The sequence below is a fragment of the Notothenia rossii genome, assembly GCF_949606895.1.
Source record: "Notothenia rossii genome assembly, chromosome: 9".
NCBI lineage: Eukaryota > Metazoa > Chordata > Actinopteri > Perciformes > Nototheniidae > Notothenia > Notothenia rossii.
In genome coordinates this window covers 64,965,545-64,992,776 of record NC_136907.1, presented here as the reverse complement: position 1 = coordinate 64,992,776, position 27,232 = coordinate 64,965,545, and the positions used below count along the sequence as shown (strand labels likewise).

The 27,232-nt window shown below is 41.1% G+C and overlaps 1 protein-coding gene across 4 annotated transcripts; it reads right to left on the bottom strand.

The window, feature by feature from the left end:
• Window positions 1-717: 717 nt before the first annotated feature.
• On the bottom strand, window positions 718-26,592 carry LOC307020480 (5'-AMP-activated protein kinase subunit gamma-2-like). Of its 4 annotated transcripts, none has more exons than XR_013802903.1 (16): window positions 26,291-26,592; window positions 24,796-24,861; window positions 22,838-23,084; window positions 13,362-13,582; window positions 8,160-8,211; window positions 7,351-7,457; window positions 6,530-6,611; window positions 5,535-5,593; window positions 5,393-5,438; window positions 5,243-5,297; window positions 4,995-5,121; window positions 4,417-4,582; window positions 4,149-4,186; window positions 3,891-4,037; window positions 3,608-3,792; window positions 718-2,146 (listed from the first exon to the last, which is right to left on the bottom strand). XR_013802903.1 is itself a non-coding variant. In XM_079651857.1 (16 exons), exons 1-16 carry the CDS (start codon window positions 26,372-26,374, stop codon window positions 2,115-2,117), a joined length of 1,623 nt encoding a protein of 540 aa, XP_079507983.1. In that variant the 5' UTR covers window positions 26,375-26,582; the 3' UTR covers window positions 718-2,114. The 4 variants fall into 4 exon arrangements, 3 of the variants coding, with proteins under 3 accessions (XP_079507983.1, XP_079507984.1, XP_079507985.1); XM_079651857.1 differs by having other exon boundaries at window positions 3,699-3,792; window positions 26,291-26,582; XM_079651858.1 differs by lacking the exons at window positions 22,838-23,084; window positions 24,796-24,861; window positions 26,291-26,592 and adding an exon at window positions 19,227-19,873 and having other exon boundaries at window positions 3,699-3,792.
• Between the last annotated feature and the right edge of the window lie 640 nt (window positions 26,593-27,232).

The following is a 27,232-nucleotide window of genomic DNA, read 5'->3' as shown; positions in this document are numbered from 1 at the left end:
TTATTAATTGATTAAACCTATTATATCTAGTGCTATATTTGAATAATATAGTGTAGGACCATACCATATAAGGCATACTTATACTTTTTATTTTTCAAAATACCAAACAGATCATGAATTTTAGCCATTCCTCATTTCGCTCAATTTAACACTGTCTTTGCATGGGCTGATTCTGTGAGAACAGCACCATCTACAGGCCTGGCATATGTACTACAGCGTCTCCAGCGCTTTCGAACGGCATTGTCCGTGGCTGTCTACACCTGATTGGTGGAGTTGGCCCGATAGCCATAGCGCCACTTTTGTGACGTCATAGAAGTGTTCAAATCTGGATCAGTCTGTATCAGATCCGTTGCAGCCCCCTTTTAAGAGATTTGGGTATGGAGGAAAATAGAGAGAGTTGTGTTTTCTGACACTTGGTGATTTCCCTTGAATACCGGGGACACATATTCATGTATCAAAGACGTACAAAAGTGCATTTTGCATTATAGGTCACCTTTAGATTTAGTTTGAATTAACCAATGGAGCCATCACAGACAGCGTTTTCACCATAGTTAAATGTTATCAAAATATTGTTAAAAGCCATCCCGTGTATGATGAATGCAGATTTGAGACTTTGATAGTGTTATGTCAGACACATAATTTAGGAAACATTTGACCATGGAAACACATCCTTGAACCAGTTAAAACCAAAGTCAAATAACAACTTAGAAAGACAGCTTTGAAGTACATTCAGTGTCCATTTATTTTTCTGCGGTCAGAAAAATAGAAAAGTAAAACAAAGGACATTCATACTGCTGAAGTGTAGTTTCTCATGCTTGCACATATACAGTACATGTGGATCTCATACAAAGTCTCTTTGAACCAGACATATTGCCACAATATATTTACAAAAATAACATTAAAACTGCAGTCTCTTTAAACATGTTGATACATTCATAAAAATAAAGCTTTATGTGACACGTTTCCCGAAAACTATTTACAGTCAAAGATGGAGATGAGTCCTGTCGAGCTACAGCTGAAACCACCCAGTTGTTTTGCACGTCTGCGAATATCAGATTCTCTGAAGCGTCAAAATAACTGAAAGTAAATGTAAAAAAAGGTTTTTTAACATCTTAAAAAGATATTTCTCATTCTTGTAAAAACATTCCAAAAATGCATCAATCAGTTGCCATGACTTTAAATAACTACTGAAGTAAAACAAGTGAAACTCACTCATAGCTCTCAGCAATTATAATTATATTAATGTAATGGTGTGTTTACCTCAGACCATTGTGTTTTTTTGTCAAGATTTTAATATCAGGATTATTTTTTAGAATGAGATCCATTAAAAAGCGATGATTGACCCTTCTGACATGGTTTAAAAATCACAGAAATGCAGCCAAGGACAATCTTTTTTGTATGAGAAGTAGAAGTTTTCCAACTACTTTAATATTACATATTTATATCTTTAAAAAAATAACATTAATTGCACTTATTTAACATAAGCAAAGTTACATCAATACTTTCAGTTTTAAGTTGTGTGTGGGCAGGGCAACCAAAGGCACAAATAAAGATTTGGCATTAATCTCTCCATATTAGCACTGGCAATCATTGATTTGAACAACACATGGCCATTTTGTAAGTGTAGTTTTGCTACTAAACAATAAATTGCATGAATGTCCACCTTTTTACACAAAAAAACTGAGAAGTTGTCCAAGATGTGTTGACTTATAGTATCAAAATGTGACTACAAATCAACTGATAACAGCAGCATGATTGTAGCTAAATAACACAAAACACTGAAGCCCTATTTCATAAGAACCCGTCTCGACTTTGCCACCTTTTTCTTGGCAGGTGACCATAACGCGTCTCTATGTGTGTGTATCTCGGTGTATAAATACAGTATACTGTGTGTGCGCATCTGATCAGTGTTCAAACAATCCAAAAAAACACAAAACACTCAGAAAATCAATCCTCCGTGCAGGAACTCCACTTCATTCAGCTGTCGAGCTCTTTGGTTTCCGAGCCTCTATAGTGCATCGTAGCAGGCGGCTCTGGGACCTTTACACCGCTCAGCCTCTCGCTCCATTCCTCAACATTCAAACGTCTCCACTCCAGCTGATGCCTCGTCCCTCTCACTCAGTCAGGGTCTCCTCCTTACAGGCATCTGCAGAGAGGAAGAGTAAAGAGTAAGGACACGATGCACACACACTGTAGCATAAAACTGAATTACTGTTATTTTTTCATCAATTCTCAACCTCAATGTCGGCTTGATTTCAGTCAGACATGCCACTACTGCAGGATCTCTCACAAGGACAAAATACAACTATTTAGGCCTTAAAAACAGGATAAATCTTAACTAAGACAAACTTTTATGTGTATCATTATTTCGAGCAAATGTGGATGACTCCCCACTTCTATGTGGATACAACCAGTAGCAATAATTATAAGCCTAATTCTGCCCACTTATCTATTTGTGATGCCTTAAGGGATGGCATAATTAGACTTTGTTTACACCTAATGAAAAATTACAACTGACTGCTTAGTTGCACAAAATAAATGATCTATATATTTCAATAAAGCCTGGTTTGAATCATCTTTAAAAAAGGAGGGATAACACTTGTGTGCCACGCTTCAAACACATTTTCACATCAAAGTAGAACTGACTAATGCAATCCCATCCAAGCCACACATAAATGAGGAGAATGTATAATAGCATCTGCATGGCATAGCTGATGCCCTTCGTTAACATTCAAACCCAACATTTGTGATTTCAAAACACTATGGAAAACTTTTTATTTTTTAAAGTTTTGCATTGTTTTTGTTGTTTCACAAATCAATTTCTGGGAACCACAGGGTTAATATAAAGCAAAAACAGCCTCATCTGGTAACACAACGCTTGAAGGGGGAATGACCAACAAACCTGATTCTAGCCAATTCAACTCAGCAGTGTTAGACCTATTCATGCTGTAATTGTGCTCCTTGCTGTAGTTAGACACCAATATATAAGTTAAAATCCATTAACGAATAGTTTGAAATGAGAACAGATTTAACGCCAGCCTTGATTCAATACTTCTTACCTCGTTAACACCATGTTTGATTCAGTTTTGACCTAAGTTGATGTTGTTGAGCTTGGCTTATAGCCTTACAGCCTTAAAGAGCTGTGGAGTGTAATATCATTTTATTTACATTCCTAACCAATCGTACCTCATTTCTAGCTTTTCTCATAATTAGGGTCTTAGATGCAAGCTACAACTAACCAACCTGGAGGATATTAAAACATCTTTTACCCATTACACTTCACGTGAAGACAACACAAGGTTTGGCAGACTTCATTTCCCACAGTCTATCGATCTGTTCAACTACGAGCTTATCAAAAATAAATGCAATTCATCTATTTGCCAATCTCTATTCCCAGTATGAAGCTGCAGTACAATAAAAAGCAACTTCCCAATCAGACATATTTCAAAGCACTGGTGACAGCAGACATGGGATTTGTTTCTGAACGAGCAACAGTGAAGCGTTGTGTTGCTCCACACAGCAGCCTCCAGCAGGATGTCAGCACCATGCCTCCTTACAGCCATCTACAGGCCAAAACCAGCCCGGGCTCAAACGGGTGCTTTCCTACCTGGGACAGGGTTAGAGGGCGGGGTGGGGGAGAGAGCATGGGGTCCGGGGCTGAAGGGGGGGGTTGGGCTAGCTATGCTGAGCATCTATACCTGCAGGGCTGAGCACTAAGGCCTGGAGGATGTCTGACAGCGAGACGATGCCCTCGATGCTGGAGTGCTCATCCACCACCACCAACCGATGCACCTGGAGCAAAAAACACAAAATGACAGACGCAATTTGAATCAGTCCTAAAGATATTCCTGGGTTACTAAATATACGTGTTTGTGTTTTTAAAATCTCACTTCAGCTTTCACTATTCTGTCCACAATGGTCTCCATTGTTTCCATTTTATGGCACTTCATGACTCCCTCAAAGTACTGGGAGCGATGCTTCAGAGCCTGCGTCACTGTGATGTCCAGGTTGTTGTACGTCTTCTCAGCAGCCAAGTTCTACACAAACATCATTGTAGAAATTGAGAGAGAAAAAAAGAAGCAGTTCAACAATCTAATATTTGGTATTTTGTCACTCCAAAAGCTGAAATTGTAGAAATTGTAACTTACAATGACGTCAAACTTGGAGTAAATATCCACAACTTTGCCTGGAAGAGGATATAAAGAACTCTGGTTAGTTTAGGCAATTTAGTATAAATAATAGAATTATTTGTCATTTTAACAAAGAGCTTTTGTTTGTCAACTAAATTATGGACAAACTACAGACACAATTTTCATCTTGGAAGGATGTAGCATGAGCCAAAATGAAGGAGCGGATCCGAATCGGCCCTTACGGAGAAGCTACTTTGGCAAAACTGATGTGTTGCCGCTGACTTACCCGTCTCATCCACCACAGGCAGGGCCGACACTCGTCTCTCCACAAAAATGTTGAGCGCTTTGATGATGGGCGTGTTGGGGCGGATGAAAGCAATGTCACGGTACGAACCAATGCCCAGCTCCCCGAGAGTCTGCTTCATGAAAGCTGGCTTTGGAATTTCACACATCTGAAGAACACGGATACACACACAATGAATCGGGGACATGTTAAGTGACATCATCACTCTGGGCACATTGTATTCATGTTAAGTAGTGCCAAGGCAAACCACTTTCTATGTCTCCTTTTTTATGCACAGAATTAATTCCCCCTGAGATCCAACTACAAATAAAAACATGTCATCAGAAAGGTTGACTCTTTAAATAAATCAGTGCAGAGGTTTGTGCGGGACGTTTTTCTCTGAAATACATGATATGATAAAGCCCATTTTGCCACTAGAGGGCAGCAGACAAATGAAAGAGGGGATGACATGACAAAGTTCCCAGCATAAACAATCATGATGATGGATTATATAGATTAAAATGCTATGCCAGCGGAACACTTATTCACAGACAGACTGGCAGTGACTCTGTTAGACTCACAAAAAGCTGGAGGAATTTGAGGATCCTCTTGTGTGTGAGAATATAAAGTGCATTTCCCGTGACAGGGTCAATGACGGGCAGGCGGTGAATTTTGTTTTTGATGAGGGTGTACACTGCATCGAATAGGCTGCAACACAAAAAAGCACATTAGCAGTTAAAAGTAGACATAATGAAATTTGCCGACATACATACAGAACACAAATATTTAAAACAGAGAAAGATTCATTATTCATGGTCAGACAACATACCTTGCATCAGGTGATATGTTGACCAGAGGTTTGAATGTTGCCTGAAGGTAAACCTCTGTAGCCAGAAATAAAATATTAAAGGGTTGTATGTTTTGCTCATAAAACAGAAATACAGTCTTACATTATGCATGCCAGAATAATCATAACTACCTCTCCAAGTCTCAAGCTTATGTTCCTCTAATTCATATATTTGCACCTGAAATGTAACATTTGCAGTTCATTTAAGAAGAAAAGAAACCGGGAAAGACTCAGAAGCAAATCTCACGCATGTTTATCTGTCTAGGTTACCTACCATCGGTGACTTATAGTATCTGTGTAGTATGATGATGAAATCGGTGATTGTCAACATTCCTGCAATGAAAAACACACACATCTATAAACAACATACCATGCCTGGATGCAGTGGAAGAGAGAGCCACTACAAGGGCGTGGTCCAAACAACACATAACTGACCCCCACCCCCCCCTCACTTTATCCTCATGCTGACCTGGCATTCATTATTCATCACAGGCTGACTTGCAATAAACTTTATGCAGGCAAATAACAAACAACCAGCACAACAAAGCAGATCCACTGCTGGTGTGGCTTTTGAGACTCTAATGCTAAAAGAAGGTTCATGTTTTAAAGACTGCTGAGATTTTTGTTGTCGTTGTAAAATAACTCGGAGCACTGGTCAATACAAAGAAGTCATTGCTATGTTTAATGGTTTGTGACAGCTTTACTGACTCCTGCTCAATATAGCATTGCACTCAGATGCGACCAGAAGAATGAATACAAAAACATTCCTCTGTGTTCATTCAGCAGGGATGCAACAGTACAGGAAAAGGAAACTGTGAACCTTTTGTTTTTATTAAATTAAAATGTAGACTATGTATGCTGCACGTTGAAGTGTTTATCCGTTTCTTTATTATTTTGCAGGAACAGCAAACATTTAAGTAGCTAATAATCGCTTATCCTTCAGGCAGGTGGACAAAGACATAGTAAATAAGTGTTTAAACGAGAGTTAAATATATATGAACAGAAGATTTAAGGCCTCTATACCTCTTTTTAGTCCAATTTGTATAAACTGTGTTAAATGGGTGGAAGCATTTTGTCCTCTTGTTTGGGCCAAAAACCTCAAGGTAACAACTTTTAAAAACTTGATATTTGTAAAACATGCTAAACTTAGACCTGACCAGTTTCAAAATATTGAGCATTCTTTGAAATATGAAAACCATGAATAAAACATTCATACTGCAAACTCTTAAATACAACATTTCATGACTTCTTCGGTTTTTTGGTTCTTACCCACAAAGCTTTGCTTCTCTGTGTCCCATAGTGGAGCAGCTCGCACACCGTTGGCTACCAAAGCAAAGAATGCTTTCTTAACCTTTCAAGCAACAGTTGAAATGAAAAACCCATTTAGATTAATACTTAAAAACAATTTGTGATTATCTTTGATGTTCCTGAAACACTTAATCCTGAGAGATCATCAATCAAATGGGCTAGCAAATATTCACTTGTTCAAGCCTCATAAATACGAATATTGGTTGTTTATATTTGGTGTTTTATCGCACTTAAAATCAAAACGGGTTTGGACTGTTTGTCTGACTAAAACGTTTCAACATGTCATCTTGGACTAAACTAGTGGCAGGAATTCTTTACACATTTTTAACATACCATAGATTCCAATGAATTTAATGGCGAAAGTAGATGATAAACTATTGTTAGTTACAGCCACTCTTATGATTTATTTTTTGTTTAAGTCACCTTCTCATGAGTAAAAGAAGAGAGACTTGGGTTGTGTTTTGTTAAGTATGCTCTAAACTCTTGTTGGCTATGGGTTGGTTTTAGTATTTGTGTTTCTTTCAGATAATAATAGCTAACACCGAGTTTCAGTGGATTTAGTGGTTGAAGATCTATACATCAAAGAGGCCATTCCTCCTCAGGTTTACTGTTTAACAGCTTTATGACAATTTCATCAACCATTTCATAGAAGAGCTCCGAGGCAAATACTCTGGCTTTTTTTTACCGAACATTAACTTAGGCTGAATGCCCATTTTGGTTTCAAAGACAATATAAAGGATTGTCTGGAGGCACAATAAACGTTATATTGAGACAATACTGACTTGGAGTGCTGTGTCGAAAACAACCAGCTTGGAGCTCGTGGGGACGATGTCATAGCACTTGTGGGATTTCATGAAGCGCATGTAAATATCACTCTCAGGTTCAGCAGCTGTGAGAACAAAAAGCAGGAAAATACTTTAAGAGAGGAAGGAGAAATCTCACAGGGAATACATAATGAGAGCCTGGAAACAACACACTCTGAGAACCTAAATAACCATTACGGGGCCGGACCACTTACAGCCACTTTGCTGCTCCATCGTATGGATAATTAAGATCTACTTTAAGCACCAACAAGCTAGGAAACAGTGGAAAAACACAGACAACAAAGTAGGGCCGTACTTCACTGATGATGCACTTAGAAAAATGACTGGGTTTGTTTCCCGCATGTGGAATTAAGGATGAATACAAAGTAATTGGTCAAACAAATGAGCATTGAACAGAAACATCTATGTGGTCTGGGTATTACAAATATTTGAAATAGTTATTTTGTGTTAGTTTTAGCCTCACATGCTGCAAAACAATAACTCTTAATATATGATACAACTTAGATATAACATGTCTTTTAAAAACATTCCACAGGTATCTGTCTTGATTTATTAATATTGCATCATAGTATTTTCATTGAAAACATTTTCATTTAGATAGGTGTGTTATTCTTACAAAATGAGCAGACGACTGTGGTTTATAAGACTTTTTGCTTAGAAACAGATGGAATACCTATGAAATCCTGATGTTAAGTCACCTTTACATGCCGTTGGAGGCAAACAAAAATAGAGCAGTGAACCAGCAGATAGAGCAGTGAGACACTTACCATCATCGTCCAGTTCAAGTTTCTCCAGCATGCCTTCGAATAAACCGTACACCTGAGAGGTAAAACAGACAGAAGAGTGCAGTGAAGATTTCAGCAAATCCTCACCACAACACACGGCAGCGGACCAACAAACTTTGCTGTGGATAGCGAGTGATCAGCAGGGGGAAGCGACTTTTCCCCAGCGGCCCCAGCAGACTATTATGGTCTTATCGAGTGCGGTGCGCCGTGCGCAACACCAAAACAACCACACCAAAGAAAATAATAATAAAATAACGTCGTGCGTCACTGGCGTTTCACCGACTACGTTAATCTTGATCAAGTCCGCGTAATATCCACAGGTAACGTGACATAGACATTGTGCTGTCAGGCAGAAACTTCAGTTGCACATTATTATTAGACTACACACCCCTTTAAACTCAAAGTGGAACAGTCCTGACACATTTGCTGCAGTAGGGGGAACTAATGTCTACACGCTGCTCAAACATGCACTACACAGTAGAGCGAGCATTAATACCGACACTATAAATGAGCTGAAATATTTGTTAAAGCTATAATCTACCAAACATCACGTACCGCCAGAAAAGTCTTTCAAACACAGCGTGGAGAAAAAACAGGAAGTTCCACCTCTGTGAACACACACCTCCACGCACAGCAACCTGGGTGCTTCACCATATTAGGAAATCCCTTACGTTGCTTAGCAGCAAGAAACTGGGGATGCCTGGTGACATCCTCAGATTTAATTTCTTCGGACAAAACGAGCAACATGGCTTAACTCTGCAAAAACAACTCTTTGGAGCCCCGGCAGAGAAAACAACGTGATTAATATGACACGCAAATTGTGCTATTTGCATCTTGCACTTAGGCGAGTTCCTAGCATAAAAAATGCTGCCTCATGCTGAGAGATTTGAATATCAAAACTGTGCTTGTGGATACATGATTTTCCCTTGGTTCTTAATTTGTGAGTATATTCACAACAAGCCACTGCAGCAGTGTGAGAAAGCCTGCTCTAGATACTAAGCAGTCCCTAGTTTCGCCCTGCAATGGTGACACAGCGCTTCTCCTGCCAAAAACCTGCTCCTGCACTTTCATAAATCTTGTCCTGCTGCATCACAACGGGAACGCAGCTTACTCTGTATTACAGCAAGCTGGAAGAAAGCAGGCATACACTCATCCATTATATTAATTGCTTTTGAAATTGGACCTAGCAAAAAATAAACTACAGCATCAGATTACATTTGAATGATGGACTGCGGGGTGAAGGGGGGGGGGGGGGGGGGGCACAGAGTGGCTGACAGGCACTGACTCATCGGTCTTCAAGCTAAATCATGAGTCCTCTGGTGTTATATCAGTATACAATGTTGGTGATGAAATATTGATTTACCCTCTCTGTAATAATCACAATCATTCACAGCAGACTGGTCGAAGAGGACCTTCAGATAATTATTAATTAAACTGGCACAGAAGTAACTGGTAACACATGCTGACTCATGCTGTGGTGAATCCTAAATAAAACCCACAGTGAAAACCCTTGCGCCAAAACCCTGTACTCTATTTCTCAGTTGTTATTGTAGTTAAAGTAAATTCCACTTTGTATGAAATGTAATGCTGTTTGAGGTACTGCTTCAATGCAGAGACAATATTTATATTCTCAGAGCAAACAGAGGCCTGTTGACACCTTTATATATACAGTCTATGGTTGAACACATAAATTAAATAGATTGCATCATCCATGCTTATGTTCCCCACTGTCCAAGTAAACCCTTATGACGCTGAGTAAAGCACATGACTAAGGGATAGACTTTATGTTGACACAAAAGAATAACAGTTATTAGATCAACGTCTTTTGATCCATGTTGTATTTTTTTAGAAAATATGACTGTGATGCAAAGAGGCAGCATTTACCTTCAAATGTGTCACATATTCAGTCTTGTTTTTGACTTAAGATGGGGTAGGTAATTTTGGAGAAACCAGCTCGAGTGCGCTAGAATTTGAAAATACATAACCGGAAAAAATCTGCCAGGTCCTTACAGAGCCCCTCCTCCAACACACACGAACGTGCACATGACCAATTAGGGCACGAGATAAGTTTGTGCACAGATGGAAGGCTGACAGGCAGGTAGGCCATCCAGTTATTTTAGCCGGGCCGGCTAAAATGGTTGGTCGTGATTTTTACAGTACTACGGCTTCCACAGCACTTCAGATATTCATTGCTATCGGGATGTTAAGAGTATTCCATGGAATATAACAAAAAGTGTATCTCGAGCCAGCCGTTTTCTCAAACTTACCCATCCCACCTTTAAATCATACAGTGGGTCAAAAAATTATTTAGTCAGCCACCAATTGTGCAAGTTCTCCCACTTAAAAAGATGAGAGAGGCCTGTAATTTTCATCCTAGGTATACCTCAACTATGAGAGACAAAATGAGGAAAAAAATCCAGAAAATCACATTGTCTGATTTTTAAAGAATTTATTTGCAAATTATGGTGGAAAATAAGTATTTGGTCAATAACAAAAGTTCATCTCAATACTTTGTTGGCAATGACAGAGGTCAAACGTTTTCTGTAAGTATTCACAAGGTTTTCACACACTGTTGCTGGTATTTTGGCCCATTCCTCCATGTAGAGCTCCTCTAGAGCAGTGATGTTTTGGGGCTGTCGCTGGGCAACACAGACTTTCAACTCCCTCCAAAGATTTTCTATGGGGTTGAGATCTGGAGACTGGCTAGGCCACTCCAGGACCTTGAAATGCTTCTTACGAAGCCACTCCTTCGTTGCCCAGGCGGTGTGTTTGGGATCATTGTCATGCTGAAAGACCCAGCCACGTTTCATCTTCACTGCCCTTGCTGATGGAAGGAGGTTGTCACTTAAAATCTCAAGATACATGGCCCCATTCATTCTTTCCTTTACACCAGGGGTCGGCAACCCCTGGCACGCGTGCCAGCATTGGCACGCGACACCGTAACCAGTGGCACACTAGGAATAAGTGGAATAAGTGTGCAATAATATTTAAATTGTATTTTCGGATCATGAACGAGACCGCCGCCAGAGCGCGTCTACCTGCAGAAGGAAGCCATACGCAACGCAGCCCCGCTGACTTTCTGCCGCTTTCCTCCGTGGCAGTGCTGATCGTTTCACCACAGAGGTAAGCACTTCACAAATTGCAGTACCCATAAGGAGCTGTACAAATGCCGAAGTTTTTGCGTGGCTGTGTCTTTAGTTGAATGCCCAGTGGCGATCTGCTCATCGAAATAATATGCTACAAAGGGGCGGACTGGCCATCTGTGTGTTGAACTTTCCTGTCGGCTCCCAGACCGTAGTCGAGGAGGGCAGCAGCAACAAGCTTCAGGTTCAATAACCCACTTTAGCTTACATGACTGGAGAGAGGCGAGCTCTTCTTGGGAGGCCGTTGCATTTATTTAGCTGTTCTTCTGTTTCACAAAATACATCACAGACCTCTGTTTTTCTGCTGCCTCGTTTCACTTCCAGAAACATACACACGTTCCCCCCTCACTGTCGCTCTGCCATCCACACACACACACATGCACAAGCCACACCTCTCTCTCTCTCTCTTGAAGGGACAGCGATCTCATCTCACTCTGCATGACCCTAATATCATAACATGTGTGTTCTGGAGAATCACAGAACGGACAATTGTCCTTATTATTATGCCGTTTAAACCAATTATTCAAATGTGGTAAATGTGTAAGTTTCGTTGACAGGTCCACACACTGCTTCCCCGCAGCGAGGCTCCCCCCACCCTCCGGCTGATAGTTCACGAGCGTCAAGCTCCTTAACCCCCCCCCCCCCCCCCCCCCGCCGTTGATAATTCTCGATTGTCGGCACGCTGATAACAATTTTTTTTTTTTAAATGGCACTTCATATCAAAAAGGTTGCCGACCCCTGCTTTACACGGATCAGTCGTCCTGGTCCCTTTGTAGAAAAACAGCCCCAAAGCATGATGTTTCCACCCCCATGTTTCACAGTAGGTATGGTGTTCTTTGGATGCAACTCACCATTCTTTCTCCTCCAAACATGTCTAGTTGAGTTTTTACCAAAAAGTTATATTTTGGTTTCATCTGACCATATGACATTCTCCCAATCCTCTTCTGGATCATCTAAATGCTCTCTAGCAAACTTCAGACGGGGCTGGACATGTACTGGCTTAAGCAGGGGGACACGTCTGGCACTGCAGGATTTGAGTCCCTGGCTGCGTAGTGTGTTACTGATGGTAGCTTTTGTTACTTTGGTCCCAGCTCTCTGCAGGTCATTGACTAGGTCCCCCCGTTTTTTGCTCACCGTTCTTGTGATTATTTTGACCCCACGGGGTGAGATCTTGCGTGGAGCCCCAGATCGAGGGAGATTATCAGTGGTCTTGTATGTCTTCCATTTTCTAATAATTGCTCCCACAGTTGATTTATTCACACCAAGCTGCTTACCTATTGCAGATTCAGTCTTCCCAGCCTGGTGCAGGTCTACAATTTTGTTTCTGGTGTCCTTTGACAGCTCTTTGGTCTTGGCCATAGTGGAGTTTGGAGTGTGACTGTTTGAGGTTGTGGACAGGTTTCTTTTATACTGATAACGAGTTCAAACAGGTGCCATTAATACAGTTAACAAGTGGAGGACAGAGGAGGCTCTTAAAGAAGAAGTTACAGGTCTGTGAGACCCAGAAATCTTGTTTGTTTGTAGGTGACCAAATACTTATTTTACTGAGGAATTTACCAATTAAGTCATTAAAAATCCTACAATGTGATTTCCTGGATTCTTTCCCCCCATTCTGTCTCTCATAGTTGAAGTGTACCTAGGATGAAAATGACAGGCCTCTCTCATCTTTTTAAGTGAAAGAACTTGCACAATTGGTGGCTGACTAAATACTTTTTTGCCCCACTGTACATATTTCACCTATTTTAGGAAATCACATGCATATGCTATTTCTGAGCCCCATGAAAGCTAAACCATGCCACCTTCTTCTAAAGCTATTAACAGAATAGGGGACTTTTGAACTCCTTTTGTAATCATGATGTGAAATTACTCTGCGCCATTCACAACTCTTCACACTAAATTCATGTTAACATTCTAACATTGCTGCACATCAAAATGTATTTGAGTTTTAGCACATTCCTTTATTGTTCACAAGCCAACCTGTCCCGAGACAAACAAATAATAAAACATTTTTACTTTAAAATGAGTAATATTGTTAACTCACTGGTTGCGAGGTAGAGTTTGATGGCACAGGGCTCGAGGAGGCGATTGGGGGTTTAGCAGAGGGAAGGCTGAGGCGCTGCCCTGTGTCGGGAGGGGTGGAGATGAAGCGGGATAGCGATCTCGCATCGGGGCGTTCAGGTCCGCTCGGCACGGCCTCCTGGGTGAACACAGGCTGGCTGGGCGCGTGGGTGGGGGTGGTGGGTGGTGTGGACAGTCCAGAGGCTGCAGAGAGATAAAAAGGTCAACAATACCACAACTTAACGCTTGTTCCTCTCAATGTCAGTCCATACTTTGTTTCCAGTGAAACTTAATCACCATGCCGATTGACATCCCTGAAAGACTTATTTGGCAAGGCTAACGTGCTACAATCATGACTGCTGTGAATACCATCAACGCTGTCACATGCTATAACACAGTAGGAATGCATATCTGATCCATCAGGAGCTGAGAGAGTCAGCGGTACTGATGACAGAGATAAAGTTGCAATAATCCAACCACAAGGTTGGATTATTGCAACGCTCTATACGTGGCTATGGACCAGGCGTCAATTAGACGCCTATAGCTAGTGCAGAACGCAGCAGCACGTCTTCTCACTGGCCACAAAAAGCGTCACCACATCACTCCAATTCTGGCCTTGCTGCACAGGCTTCCAATTAGGTTCCGAATTGATTTTAAACTCCTTTTATTTGTTTTTAAAACACTCCTCCATTGCTACACCCCAGCCAGAGCATTAAGGTCTGCTGACCAGCTGCTGCTGGTAGTGCCCAAGACCAGGCTCAAAACCCGGGGGCACCGAGCCTTCGCAGCAGCTGGCCCTAGGCTCAGGAACACTCTGCCCCTCCATGTGAGGTCGGCCCAGACACTAGGTTTCTTTAAATCAACACTAAAAACTCACTTCTTCTCCCTGGCCTTCTAGTCAGAGCGGAGCACGACTCCTGACATTTCCCTGTGTTTGATTTTTATATTTGCTGTTGTAATTTATTGTCTTCTGTTTGCGATTGTAGTAATGTGTTATTTACATGTACAGCACTTTGGCTCGACCAAAAATCGTTTAAAAATGTGCCATATAAATAAAACCTGATTTGATTTGAAAGTGTCAGCTCAGTTGCTGACAGACAGGGCTACATTAGGTAAACCGCCATTAGAAAGACAGCTAGCAAACTAAATGATGTCAACTTACAGTAAATAACAATTATCAGCATGTTTTAGCTTTAATGTGTATCTTCAAACGTTTGTATTGTCACTATTGCTTCTCTTTTATAAATAGTTTGTTATACACCACTAGCAGATTATATAGATTATGTGGTCACATTATTTGCAGTCTGGAATGTACAGTATATATGTATGTCCCATGGCTTTGTTGAATAACCAATTCTGATATACAGTATGGTCAGAAATATGTGTCACTGGAAGCTGAATTTAAATCACATAATTTCAAAAATATTTTACGATTCATGTTGTATAATTATAGAGAAAACTGAATACGAATGGCATTATTTAAATGTAAATGTAGTACTTTGGAACCGAATGTCAGTATAAGACATGTTTTTGTGATATAAAACCTCCAACCGGTCCATGGTCTCTTCCCAGTGGGACGTGCATGGTGGAATCCTAACCAGGTGCACGAACCACCTCAACCACAACTTCATTGTCCCCTCACTCGAGAACAAGGCCCCGAGATACCCCAACTCCTTCACTTGGGGTAATGACAAGATCAGGTGGAGAGGGAGTGCTTCCTCTGGCAGCAGGAGAGAACCTCCCTGCAGCAGAAGACAGAAAAAACAGAGGCCTCATATGCTGCTCAGCTCCAAGCAAACGACAAACTAGCAGCTGATCTGAAGGAGGTGGAACAGCAGCTGGAGAACAACCGCATCAAGTACAAGGAGGACGAGGCACAGCTCTTCAAGGGGAGAGAGCAGGAGTGGCAGAGCCGGACGTTAACCCTGCTTCAGGTTGAAGAAAGGAGGAGGCCGAATCTGGATCAGCAGTGGCAGGAGGAGAAGTCCACGCTCCTTCAGGAGAAAGGACGCCTCCAGCAGAGTCTCTAGGAGAAGGAGGACGAGCGGAAGGAGACGCAGAGCTCCCTGAACGCTCGGCTGGAAGGCTTGGTGAGCCAGGTCGCCAGAAAGGAGAGAAGAAGCAACTGGTTTAAGAAGCTCTTGCCCTGCATCTACAGTTCCACGCTGAAGGAATGAATGAACTGTGTAATATGTGAAAATATGTAATGTTTGCGGTTTTGTTGTTGTTCAAAAAGAGTAAAGTATTTATCAGGAGACAGGCGCTGGGTTCTTTTAAATCAGGGTTGAAAACCTTTCTTTTAATGCAGCCTGGTCCTGTTGCTGTGGTCCTGCCTGTTGCTGTGGTCCTGCCTGATGCTGTGGTCCTGCCTGATGCTGTGGTCCTGCCTGATGCTGTGGTCCTGCCTGTTGCTGTGGTCCTGCCTGTTGCTGTGGTCCTGCCTGATGCTGTGGTCCTGCCTGATGCTGTGGTCCTGCCTGATGCTGTGGTCCTGCCTGATGCTGTGGTCCTGCCTGATGCTGTGGTCCTGCCTGATGCTGTGGTCCTGCCTGATGCTGTGGTCCTGCCTGATGCTGTGGTCCTGCCTGTTGCTGTGGTCCTGCCTGATTTTCACCTTACTCCCTCTTTAAATGGCACCCAGAGGATTGTTGACATCGATCGGGATCCATCTTCATCTTCTTCTTACATACTGTATGCATTTTTCAAGCATTTGGATGTATTATCTTTTTAATTTATGCACAACATCTATTGCATGTCCGTCCTGGGAGAGTGAGCCCTCCTCCGTTGCTCTCCCCAAGGTCTCATCCATTTTCCCCTTTTAACTCTGGGGTCTCTTTGGAAGCTTTTCCTTGTCCGATGTGAGGGTCTAAAGACCGAGGGGGTTGTATTCATATTCATATTGTATACAAACTGTAACATGTGTGATATTGGGCTTTATACATAAACTTTGATTGATTTATTGATTGTTACTCCTGTTCCTGGAGTCCCTCCACAATTACTAGGCATATTACAACATAAGCAGCTGCATTAAACTCCAGAGCAGCCGTCAGCTGTGTGTGACACAGCTCCTCCTGCGGGGTGTCAGGTTGAAGGTGTCAGTCACATGACAGCCCTCACATGCTCTTTTACATCAGGCATCACGATCTTACGCAGGCTGACATACAACACTCACACTCTCCTTGCTCTGCCATGCAGGCATATTTCTGAGGATTGACAATGAGTGATATGCGTAATGAGGATCACATGTTTCACATGACTAGGCCTCCACCTGGGGACTTCCAGTTGCTTTATCATGCCTTGAAATACAACATGGGTGTGACAGCGAATGTCACATGAGGCCAACTAGAAAATACAAGAATCAGTTTCAGAAGATAACCCCATTTGACTCAGTCATATGAAACAAATAGATCAATTATTAAACTAATTTTAACATATGGCTGAGAAATAAAGTACTTCATCATTTAAAGTGTGGCAAGCTGAGTATCCCTTATATTTATTATACGTACTAATTCAACAGGTACAGATGTACCAATATCGTGAGATATTAAAAACATTTGAAGAAATGTTTTATATACTATGTTTCCTTGGTCTCTTAAAGCGCACTCCACACTATCTTTTCACATTTAGTTGGCGTACACCGGCCCTTTCTGGCGTGCCCTGCTTTCGCAGTGTAGCTTTCTTATTTTAGCCCCGCTGTTGTGGCACATTCCCCAGGAGGAGATAACAGCGGGCTGGAGCCCTCTCTCTGGCTGCTACAGACACCACACAGGAAGTAGGAAATGGCTGCCTTGTAAGTAGTCCAGTCCATCTTAGTTTACTATCATTAAAAACACTTACGTTGTACTCTATAATATTTTAGAGTAAAGTCACCTACGAGCGTACTACATACTGATAAGATTCACTTCAGCAATAGACACAGTTCTGTCTATGTTTGGTAAACAAAAGCAGCATTGAAATGCAAGGTTATACTGTTGAAGTACTTACTAACAAAATAATCATTTGTATTTCATATTTATTCTGCATTACCTTGAAATACTAAAGGTTTTCAGCATTTCAAATGGAGATTTTCCTTTATAAAAGGTTATTATCACATTTAACTGGATAATATTAACATTTAAAAAGACATAACGTTATGAAACTGGGGTGACCATTTCTCTCAAATTCTATTCCATTTTATAGACCAAACAATTAATGCCCCGCTAAAATACACATTTTAATTGTGAGCATTAAAACTGTAAGTCCTACATTAACAGCAGAATATTTGGTGGTTTAGCACGAGATGTGTGCAGTGATTCAGAGGTGTAAAGGCTGCTCTTAAGGTAGCGGATTAACCCAGGTGGCGACTCACGCTTGCTTTTTATATTGCAATTTACTGCGAGCTGTGTTAACATAACACCCATAAAACCAGATCCTCTCAGTGGGGGCCCCCTGAGGAGTCGACAGAGTGGCTTCAGTCATGTGGGCCGACGGAGAGCAACGTGATCGTCATTGGTTGAAGTCAGAGCAGAAGCAAAGCTGCTACAGATTCAACAATACAGCTTTCTCTGGCCAGCTGCGTAATACAATGTTTCCCAACTGTTAATTGCATTTTGAATTGGTGCACTGGTCAGAACTGGAGTTTTGATTGTGACGCAATAAATGATATAGTCAAGTGAACCAAATTAGCAACAAGGGAGTCAAATCAATTTCTAGAAACACCATAATACAATGTTGTATGCTGTGTATATATAAACAACCCAAAAAAGGCAAGCTCACTCACTGCATCATGGCAAAACATTTAAATGTGCAGTCACAATTCAAACGGACATGCACAATGATGCATAGAAGCACACAGACTACTGCAAATGTCTCATGTAGATTTCAGCAGCTACACAGTTGACTTTCCAATGTGTGGACGCTCTGGATCAAAGGACTGATATAGGCTGGAGGTATCACCAGGCTGTATATTCTGACTTTAAGATGAACTATGTCCTACACCGCTACATTTGGGCGTTCATCATTAGGACAGCTCCTCTCATCTACTCCACCGAGGTCAGACCGGCTCTAAATCAGGAGCTGTAAAGTCTGTGATAAAGAGCCACTTCAACGTCTCACAGTGTGTCCCTGTGACACATCAGGCATTATGAGCTAACACATTATACCAAAGCCGCCTTAAGTGCGCATGGTGGTCGGTGCTTTTTGTTTGATATGCATTTTTCTCTCAATGTTCATCCACACATAAGAAAAAACATCATCTTAGCATGTTCTGACTGTCCCAACTTCAGGCAAAATAACTCCTGTCGATTAAATAACGTTTTTAAAATGGAGCAGCTATTTTGAAGAGACTCCCTTAGGATACAAACTGACACTGCATCAGATAGAGTGGCTATGAATTACTTTACCTCGTTGACAGGAATACAAACAAATCGTATTTATTTCACTGTTTTAACATTTAAATTAAAGAACACATATTAGTAGACACAATGCATAATGCATCGTGCAGTTGGTGCAGTATTTAGCAGCGTGATATTTAAGGTAATCTCAACCCTTCACACATAGCTTACCACTTTGGTCAGTGTGCTGTCAATTTGTCGTGCATGCATTTGTGAAACAAGAAACCAGGACCATGTAATCGGCACCTAAACTATATGCAGAGCCTCAGCCCATCACAAACTGCCTTCACCACCTACTATGTGTGTATATATATAGGCTGGGAACATGTTCACACTAAAAGAGAACTTGAAAATGTATTGTTTAAAAAGGTGTACCAGCATGTGACTCATGAAAGTGTAGATTGACTGTTAACATTAAGCATCTGAATCCATGATTGCTGGACTAAAACGGAGCAGGTGAAGACATGGCACATTACCGGACAGACATGACGCCTCGGACTGATTCCTGCTTCCTAGCCCATCCTGCTCCTTCTTTTTCTTGCTCCTCCTCAGGCTGCCAAACCTCTTCATGAAACACAGTGGGTTGTTGGTTCAAAACTAAATCTGACCATGACCATCTGCATCACGAGAGGGGTGCGGCGATGTCTGAAAACTGTCCAAAGTGAAGATCACACCATTTGCTAGTTGAAAATAAACTAAGTTGAAAAATATATCAAACTGCTTTCCACAGATCTGGAGGCTGTTTTCCTTTCTAGAGAAGAGGGATGGTCCTTTTTTTTTTTATAAAAAGAGGAAACTGGTCACCTTTAGTCGATGGATGAACAATGTAAAATAAACTACTTGGTTACTTCATGAAGGAATCCACCTACGTAGTTGCAAACAGAAAATGACAACTGCAGCAAGTCACCAATATAGGCTAAGCTTTCATATCCAGGCAAGAAGAAAATCCTCCAGGGCTACGGAGCACAGAGCCAGCAGGGAGAAGGGTTCTGTGTCGTTTGAGTATAAAAGCTGTAATTTCCACACAGCTTCAGCTAAGAAATGTCACTGTCGCAAGTGATGCAAATAACTGGGGACTGGAGTGCCTTTCCCCCCGCTGAGCAGTGTCAGTGCTGTAAGTTGTCAGGTGCAGCTGTGGGTGGCGTCTCTTTAATAGAGCACGCATGTCAGCAGCCTGAAAAAGGAGGCCAGTCCGTGAAGGAAACACCAGCGATTGGCTCAGGCTGCACTTCCTCCCGCCTCCTTTCCACTGCACTCCCTCTACCAACAAAGGAAAGTAAGGACAGGAGCTCTGTCTTACTTTGTCTTCACAGCATTAGAGGATAACACAATCTCAGCATTGTCTGAAATGAAAACTACAAATAAAAGACATAAAAGTGGTGTTTTTAAGATTGGAGTCTTGCAGCTGTGTCATGTATACTCAGTTGTCTGTAACTTTTGGGGACCTTAAAGACTGCTGAGGCCAACCCCCGTCAGATGACAGTGTGGGGACATCCCATGTTCTGTCAGCTGATCAGAGAGCCTCCATTCAACACCACTTGTCTCCCCAACCCGTAACAGATGGCGCTCTCAGTATCTGTTACTGACATTAGCCACAGCGTGTCCAGTACAGATCTCAATTAACCCGTTATGCAAGTGTTCCACTCAGCTCAGTGGGTCAACGGCTAATATGAGTGAGGGTCATCTTACCTCAAACATCCTGCGATGCTCACTCGTGTTTTTCCGTATCCTAATAAAGGGAATTCACTGCAGTTTGTATCTATAGTTGCTAGGTTTCAGATCCATGAGGATTTTAAATTGTGTATTTTTTAGGTTTTCCCTAGCTCAGCTTCCAAAATCCAATAATAATCCTCCTGCCCTTGTAGGGTCTGCGCCTGGTCAAATATGGAAAGGGAAAACTGCTCGTTTCCTTTATTTACTGACAACATACAGCACACAGTAGCAACAGAGACAGCAAGAGAGAGGGGGGAAACAATTCTGCATGGTTGTACGAGGAGCTTCTGAGAGTCTGGTCACTTCCAGATAAGGGAATGATAGCAACACAGTCGCTTTCAGCGCTGGGAGACTGACAATGTCCAGGCGATGGAGCAGACAGGACTGAAAAACCTTCTGGTCGTATTTGAAGCAGATATGGATGTAAATGCAACTGAGAAAGTAGTTTTGTCTAAATTATACTAAATATGATGTTCAGGAACATTTCAAAATCTTAAAGAATACCTCTATGTTGGCTAAAATGGCCAGAAATACTGATGATAACAGGACATATAGAACTGACAGCTTAAACATAACTAAAACAAGACTTTGCCTTGAGCACACCCTTGTGGTGAAAGTAGGGTGTCTACAAAAACATCCCCCAAATGGGAAAAGCTTGTGTGCCCACTCAGTCACTGGATAATATTCATTTGCCGTAAAAGCATTCTTTGTTGCCTGTAATTTTCATCATTGGCCCACATTCACTTAAAGCCACATCATTAGTTAAAAAAGGAAACAGAAAGGATTTAACGTCTCAAACCACATCACACTATAGAAATCCAGAGAGACCAGAGGCCTGTAGCCGCAGGGCTGTTTTGGTGTGTTTTACTTGCCGACTCTTGAGGTCTGGCTCTAACATAGCTAATTCCACCAGCCACTGCCAAACTGACCCTGTGCAAGGAAACAGAAGAATGGGTATATGTAGAAGCCAAAAACATATGACTCATCTCTGTGATGATGCTTCCAGCAGGCCCGTTTCCATGTAGTACAGGCTTGGTTTTGTTATGTAATAATCAGCCAACCAAAAGCATGGAGACATGAGAGCTGGAAATCTGGTTGTACGTTCTGTTCCTCGTAAAACAAGGCCTTGTTCTCATTTCTACCTCTTAGTGATGCCAGTATTACCTTCAATGACGTTTCATTTTGATGTGGAAAGTATGGCAGGGCTCCCACCTGGACAAAAAACCTGTAACTTACCCTAATAATCTTGGTTTGAAATGCACTGCTAATGCTAGCATTAGGGAGATACAAAAGAAACTCCTCTCTGACTCTGACAATAAACAAAGTCAACCATTGTCTTTCCCTTGGAGAGTTATATTAAGAGGATGACTGATAATGAATCTTTGATGAAACATCTTTCTGCACCTTAAGCGCCCATCTTCCTGAAGAGGCTTGTCACCGTGTTAGCCCGCAGGAAAGTACAACACAAAGCAGTGGATTTAGTTTGATTTCTTTTCACCATGATGAAATCGTGGCTTCTACTTCCTTATCCTCAGAAAGATGCTCACTGTGTGTGTGTCTGAGAAAAAGCTGCATGACTTGCATTGATGTATATTTTGTCACAAGCTACAACATATCTGAACTCCTGATATCAATCACAGAGACGGGTTCCTTTGTGTGGCTTTAGCTCTGTGAAAAGGAGGAAACCACAACAATCATGATGACATAGATGCATCTATTGTGTCTTGCTGTCTTTACAAAGGTCTTCCTCGTAGACCCGCTCTTGCAAAAGATCACAACATCATGATTATTATTCTGCATTGGCAACAGCTGTCATTCAGTATTTTACTTTTATAAAACGTTTAAGATACAATAGTACTACAGGTTACATTATGGTAAATTGACTGCATTTGATATAGAGCTGTATCCAATCTTTAGGAGTCTTGAAAGTGCTTTACATATGCAAGTCAGTAATTACCCATTCTCACTTTTTCATACATCACACCATCGGGATACATCGACATTTTGATCGCACGCACTGGGATCAAACCCCCAACCTACTGATTGCCAGACGACCACACTACCTTACAGCCACAGTAGCCCCCTGACCACAAATTAACATATTTATACTTTTTATGCATTTCACTAATGCACATCTTTCTGAATAATTTTTCTGTACATTGCGTATTCTTTACTTTGAACATTTATTGGATATAATTGTGCATATCCCTGCTAAGCTTAGGTTTAAGATTAAGTTGAAATAGTTACATAGTTACAGTATATCTAATACTATTTTTAAATATATGTACACATATTTGTTTTCCCATTTTGTTAATGATTCTATTAATGCACTAATACACCAAAGTAAACTACGTAAGTTAACTTCTCCACTCACCTTTCCTCGTCCTGGAGAAGATTTTGATGATTGGAGGCGTTGAGCTGGATGAGGAGCGGAAGATACCACTGAAGCTCAAACGGCGGGGGGATTTGTCCTGGTTGGAGGGATAGGGGAATAAAGTTTTTGGAGACCCTGAACTGGTCCTCACTGGCACTGGAGCAGACTGAGAATGCAGGGGCAGCGTGGCTGGGCTCCTCACTGACTCGCCTTTGGTGGGGCTGGCTGAATGGATTTGACGTTCTGCCTAAAAGAGACAATGAGGAAATAAAAACAATTTATTTGTCTGCACCTTTGTTAAAGTTAGGGTTATGTTCAGTGTGTAACCACAGTGTTGTGTGAGAGGCATGCTGCAAATCTAGAGAGAGGTTTATTGTGAAATGACTGCCGCTGATTGCACTTTTTGTGGGAGCTTTCGTTTGGTTACTTCTTCTTTTCCCCACACATATACAAAACTGTACTGTTTACTCAAGCACATTGCTACACTCAATGTTATGTCATAAAAAGAAAAATGAGAATGTGGTTGTGTGCAAGGTGCAATAAGACAAATATTCTATCTGTTCTATAAAAGTGTATTAATTAATTCTGGACTTTCTTTTAAACCAGAGACCTCTTGGACATATCATTATTAACGTGTTTTGCAGTGAAATTCCCTTCAGAGAACATTTGACTGTAACTAAACAATTGCTTGGCAGAAACCTCTCAGTTTGTCTGCACACCCATCTGTGCAAGACTTAATCAGAGCTGAACAGGAAACCATATCAAATTTGCAGTGTATCCTGTACTCACAAAACATCGTACAGGTCAAAACTTTCTTTATTTAACTATCTTAATTATATCATGCTGCACAGGGCATCATCATATCAGTAAGTAACATCACCTACAGGTTCACTTTAAGAAAATCCGCTCTCATTGGCCAAACTAAAGCATATTTACTCATTTTGACTTTCTGTGTTTATAAGTCTTTGCAAGGTCAATATATTGTAAACAGACTGATATAAATGCTTCTCTTTTCGCTGTGCAGACACCAAAACAAAACAGGGGGCATGGCAGCCAATCTCTTTTGAGTCAGCGAGCGCCTCCTCCCACCACTGAGCTGTCTGCTCGGGATGTGCCAACAACAAATATTTTAACCATTTGTGGGAACTGAAACAGTGAAGCTTTATAGTACGCAGCAATCTCCAGCTAGGAGGTTGTATTTACAGAAAACATTCAACCGTAACAGGAGTGTTTTGGTTACATTGTTGGTGGATAATAAGCCTGGATAATAACTAGCCTCAACAAAACAGAGTATGCATATTAGATGGAGACAGAACCTAAGCACTGCAATGCACTGATAATACCAAATGAAAAAGGGAATAATTGTTTTGTCTGGTCACTCTGGTACGGATATTTGCTTAGAGGCTCGCTTAGAAGCACATTTGTGTTTAGACCAATCCTGTGACAAATCTGTAGGAGCGTGAGCACACACCCATCTGTTCTGTGTGCCTCTCCCTCTGTCATTGTGCAAGAGCTTGTTAAGGCAAGTGAACTTTCAGGGTTTGTCTGGATACAAACTCAGGAGAATGCAGGTTTATATCAGCATTACATAATGTTATTGGGGTAAAAGTGAAGAATGTACTCTGGTGGATATGAGCTAATGATCGAGGTTTACTCCTATTCTAATCAATCAGAGCAGACAGTAGGAAGTGGCTGCTTTCTTTCAGAAAATCAATTTCTTGATCTTGCTATGCCTGAACACAGAGGGCGTAATGTTACTGTAAACCGGTCAGGGTTGGCAGAAAGGGCGAGAGATACTTGAGGAATATCTTTCTCCCTTAAATACACGGCTAAATGTGTCCAAGGCCAAACCAACAAGAGCTAACGTGACAAGATAAACCATGTGCTGGAAAAAACAAGCATGAAAAACAATTGGCAAGTAAAGGAAAATAATGGAGGCACGAAAATTCTTTATTTACCATCTTAGAGCCACTTTTTGTTGAGTCACTTGTCTCCACTTGTGGGGAAGTAAATGCACCAAAGTCCTGCACAAAACACAAATCTGAATGTCAAGGAAATACAGCATTAAAACAAAACTGCAAGTTATAACAGGAAAAATGCATGCTTTCTCTGCCACTATTAAATAGTTATGCATATTTCAGAAAGGGTACATTATTCCTTCTGTTCATCATTAAAAGTGAAAGTTGTACCACTCAAGAAGAAGAAAAACATGTTTGGCCAATGCGGAAACTTTTGCAAGTAAGCAAACACAACACATAACCTTTCGCATACCAAAGGTTGAGTTTTACATTCCACTATGGGGAAGTTCAGCAGAAGGTTTGTTTATGGCCATATTTTTAACATAGGTGAAGTTCATGGTTCATGTCTGAGAACTTCAAAAACACACAACTTGAGTGTTGATCACAAAAAAGTGTTGTAATTCACAGGCTTACTATTGGGGAAATGTTTTCTTCCAATCTAATTATCTGCACATGAATGCCTCATGAAAACGTAAATGAGACTCTCAGCTGCAGGCACTTTTTCTTAGGTCATTTTCCAAAGAAGGCAACACAAAGGCAACTATTTACCAAATGCTTGTACAGGAGACAGAGATAGTATCCAATAGATGTACAGTTAAATGTTGTAGAGCTTGCAATTGGTGGATCTGATAGATGCCATCCAAAAAACTATTCACTGTAAGCTACAGTAACATGTCATACACCTTAAAGACAAAACAAAAAAGTTGGTACTGCTCACAGTGTTTAAAACATACTTTATTTGAACCTTGAAAAACAGAAGGTTTGAAAAAGCTTTTAAAGTATGCAGTGAAACTGTTAGCTTCACAGTCTTTTGAAGGCTTGTGGAGAAAATGACAGTCATTGCCTGCCCAGTATGTTGAATAAAGCAAATAATCACTATTCACTATATAACACTAATCACAATCTGTGAATCACTACTGCAAACAAAGGCTCTTTATATAGAAAATAATAAAGCATGACTTGCTAATTTAGAGCACATTGGTTCCTCATAAATGTTTGCTTATTTGTTTTCCCTCACAATACCCAAATGCTTTGAGTAGGCTACATCTTCTGTAGATACATAAAACAAAAGGTTAATTTCAGCCCTAATGTTAGTTAGTAACGCTGTTAATGGCTACAATGTCAACACATTACAGGACATATTGATCAAAATGTTTAAGGAAGTGTCTACAAATGTGTCATTGCAAACAAACAACTGTTTCCAGCATAGGCTCGCCTAACAAAATACATGTTATTTCCTCTGTTGCATTTAAAAATCCTAGCACAGAGACAGCTGTCAATCGTGCATGCTCTTCTGCCGCGTTCATGTACAGGCAGATATGCAATAAACCCTGACTAAAAGTGTCCCTCCTGATGTCCTGAAAAGTTCAATGACAAGCTCGGTTTTTAACATTCACAGCAAGAAGCCACATTAGTTGATACTTCACCGACTCACAGGCATGTTAATCCGCAGGCTTTTCTTCTTCTTTGGCATTTTCTTTGAGCTGTCCTTGCTGGACTCCATCACGGTGCTTCCCATGTTTTCTTCAAAGGAGCCAAAATGAAAACGTGTGCAAACAAAGTGCTAAAGACCATCAACAGCAGCCTCTCCACCTTCACTTCAGCAGCTGCTCCTCTTCTTACTACGTCAAAACTGAGGCGCTGCTTCATCTACCAGGAAGTAGGCACGGCCGCAAAAAGAGGCAGGGCACGCTTCTTCGAATGAGCGTCAACCATAGACTGTTTACAGGTGTTACGTAGCAGTCCGCACCCTCAATAAATGTGTGTCTCTGTCGGACTTTTGAAATGTAAACAGCATCATTCCGTCAGTCAACGTTTCGTTTAAATGTATGACACAGTCCAGTTAATTTAAAATGAGGTCATTTTAATCGAGAGCAAATTCTACATGTTTACTTGTTCACTTCTCCTTCCACAATAATTTCTTTAAACGGTGGAAAAACAAGGTAAAACCAATCGGAGGGCACACAGCCAAGAAAGCAGATTTTTAAAGGGGAAGCTTATTTCGACACAACACCAGGCAGTGTGGGCTGCAGTGAGCAACTCCACCGACAGATGTCAGTGTGACTCAGATTGTACCTGCTTGGATGGACAATAATAAACTGCGATGTAGATTATGAACAAATTAATAATGTGCATAATATTCAGAGTTGGGAGAAGTACTCAGATCTTGTACTTGAGTAAAAGTAGAAGTACCAGAGCGTAGGAGTACTCTGTTACAAGTAAAAGTCCTGCATTCAACATGTTACTCAAGTAAAAATACAAAAGTAGTAGTAGCATCAAAATATATAAAAGTAGGCTACTCATGATGCAGATTGGTCCGTTTCATTGATTGATTACATTTCACATTATTAATCCAAGTCTGTAAAGTAACTAGGTA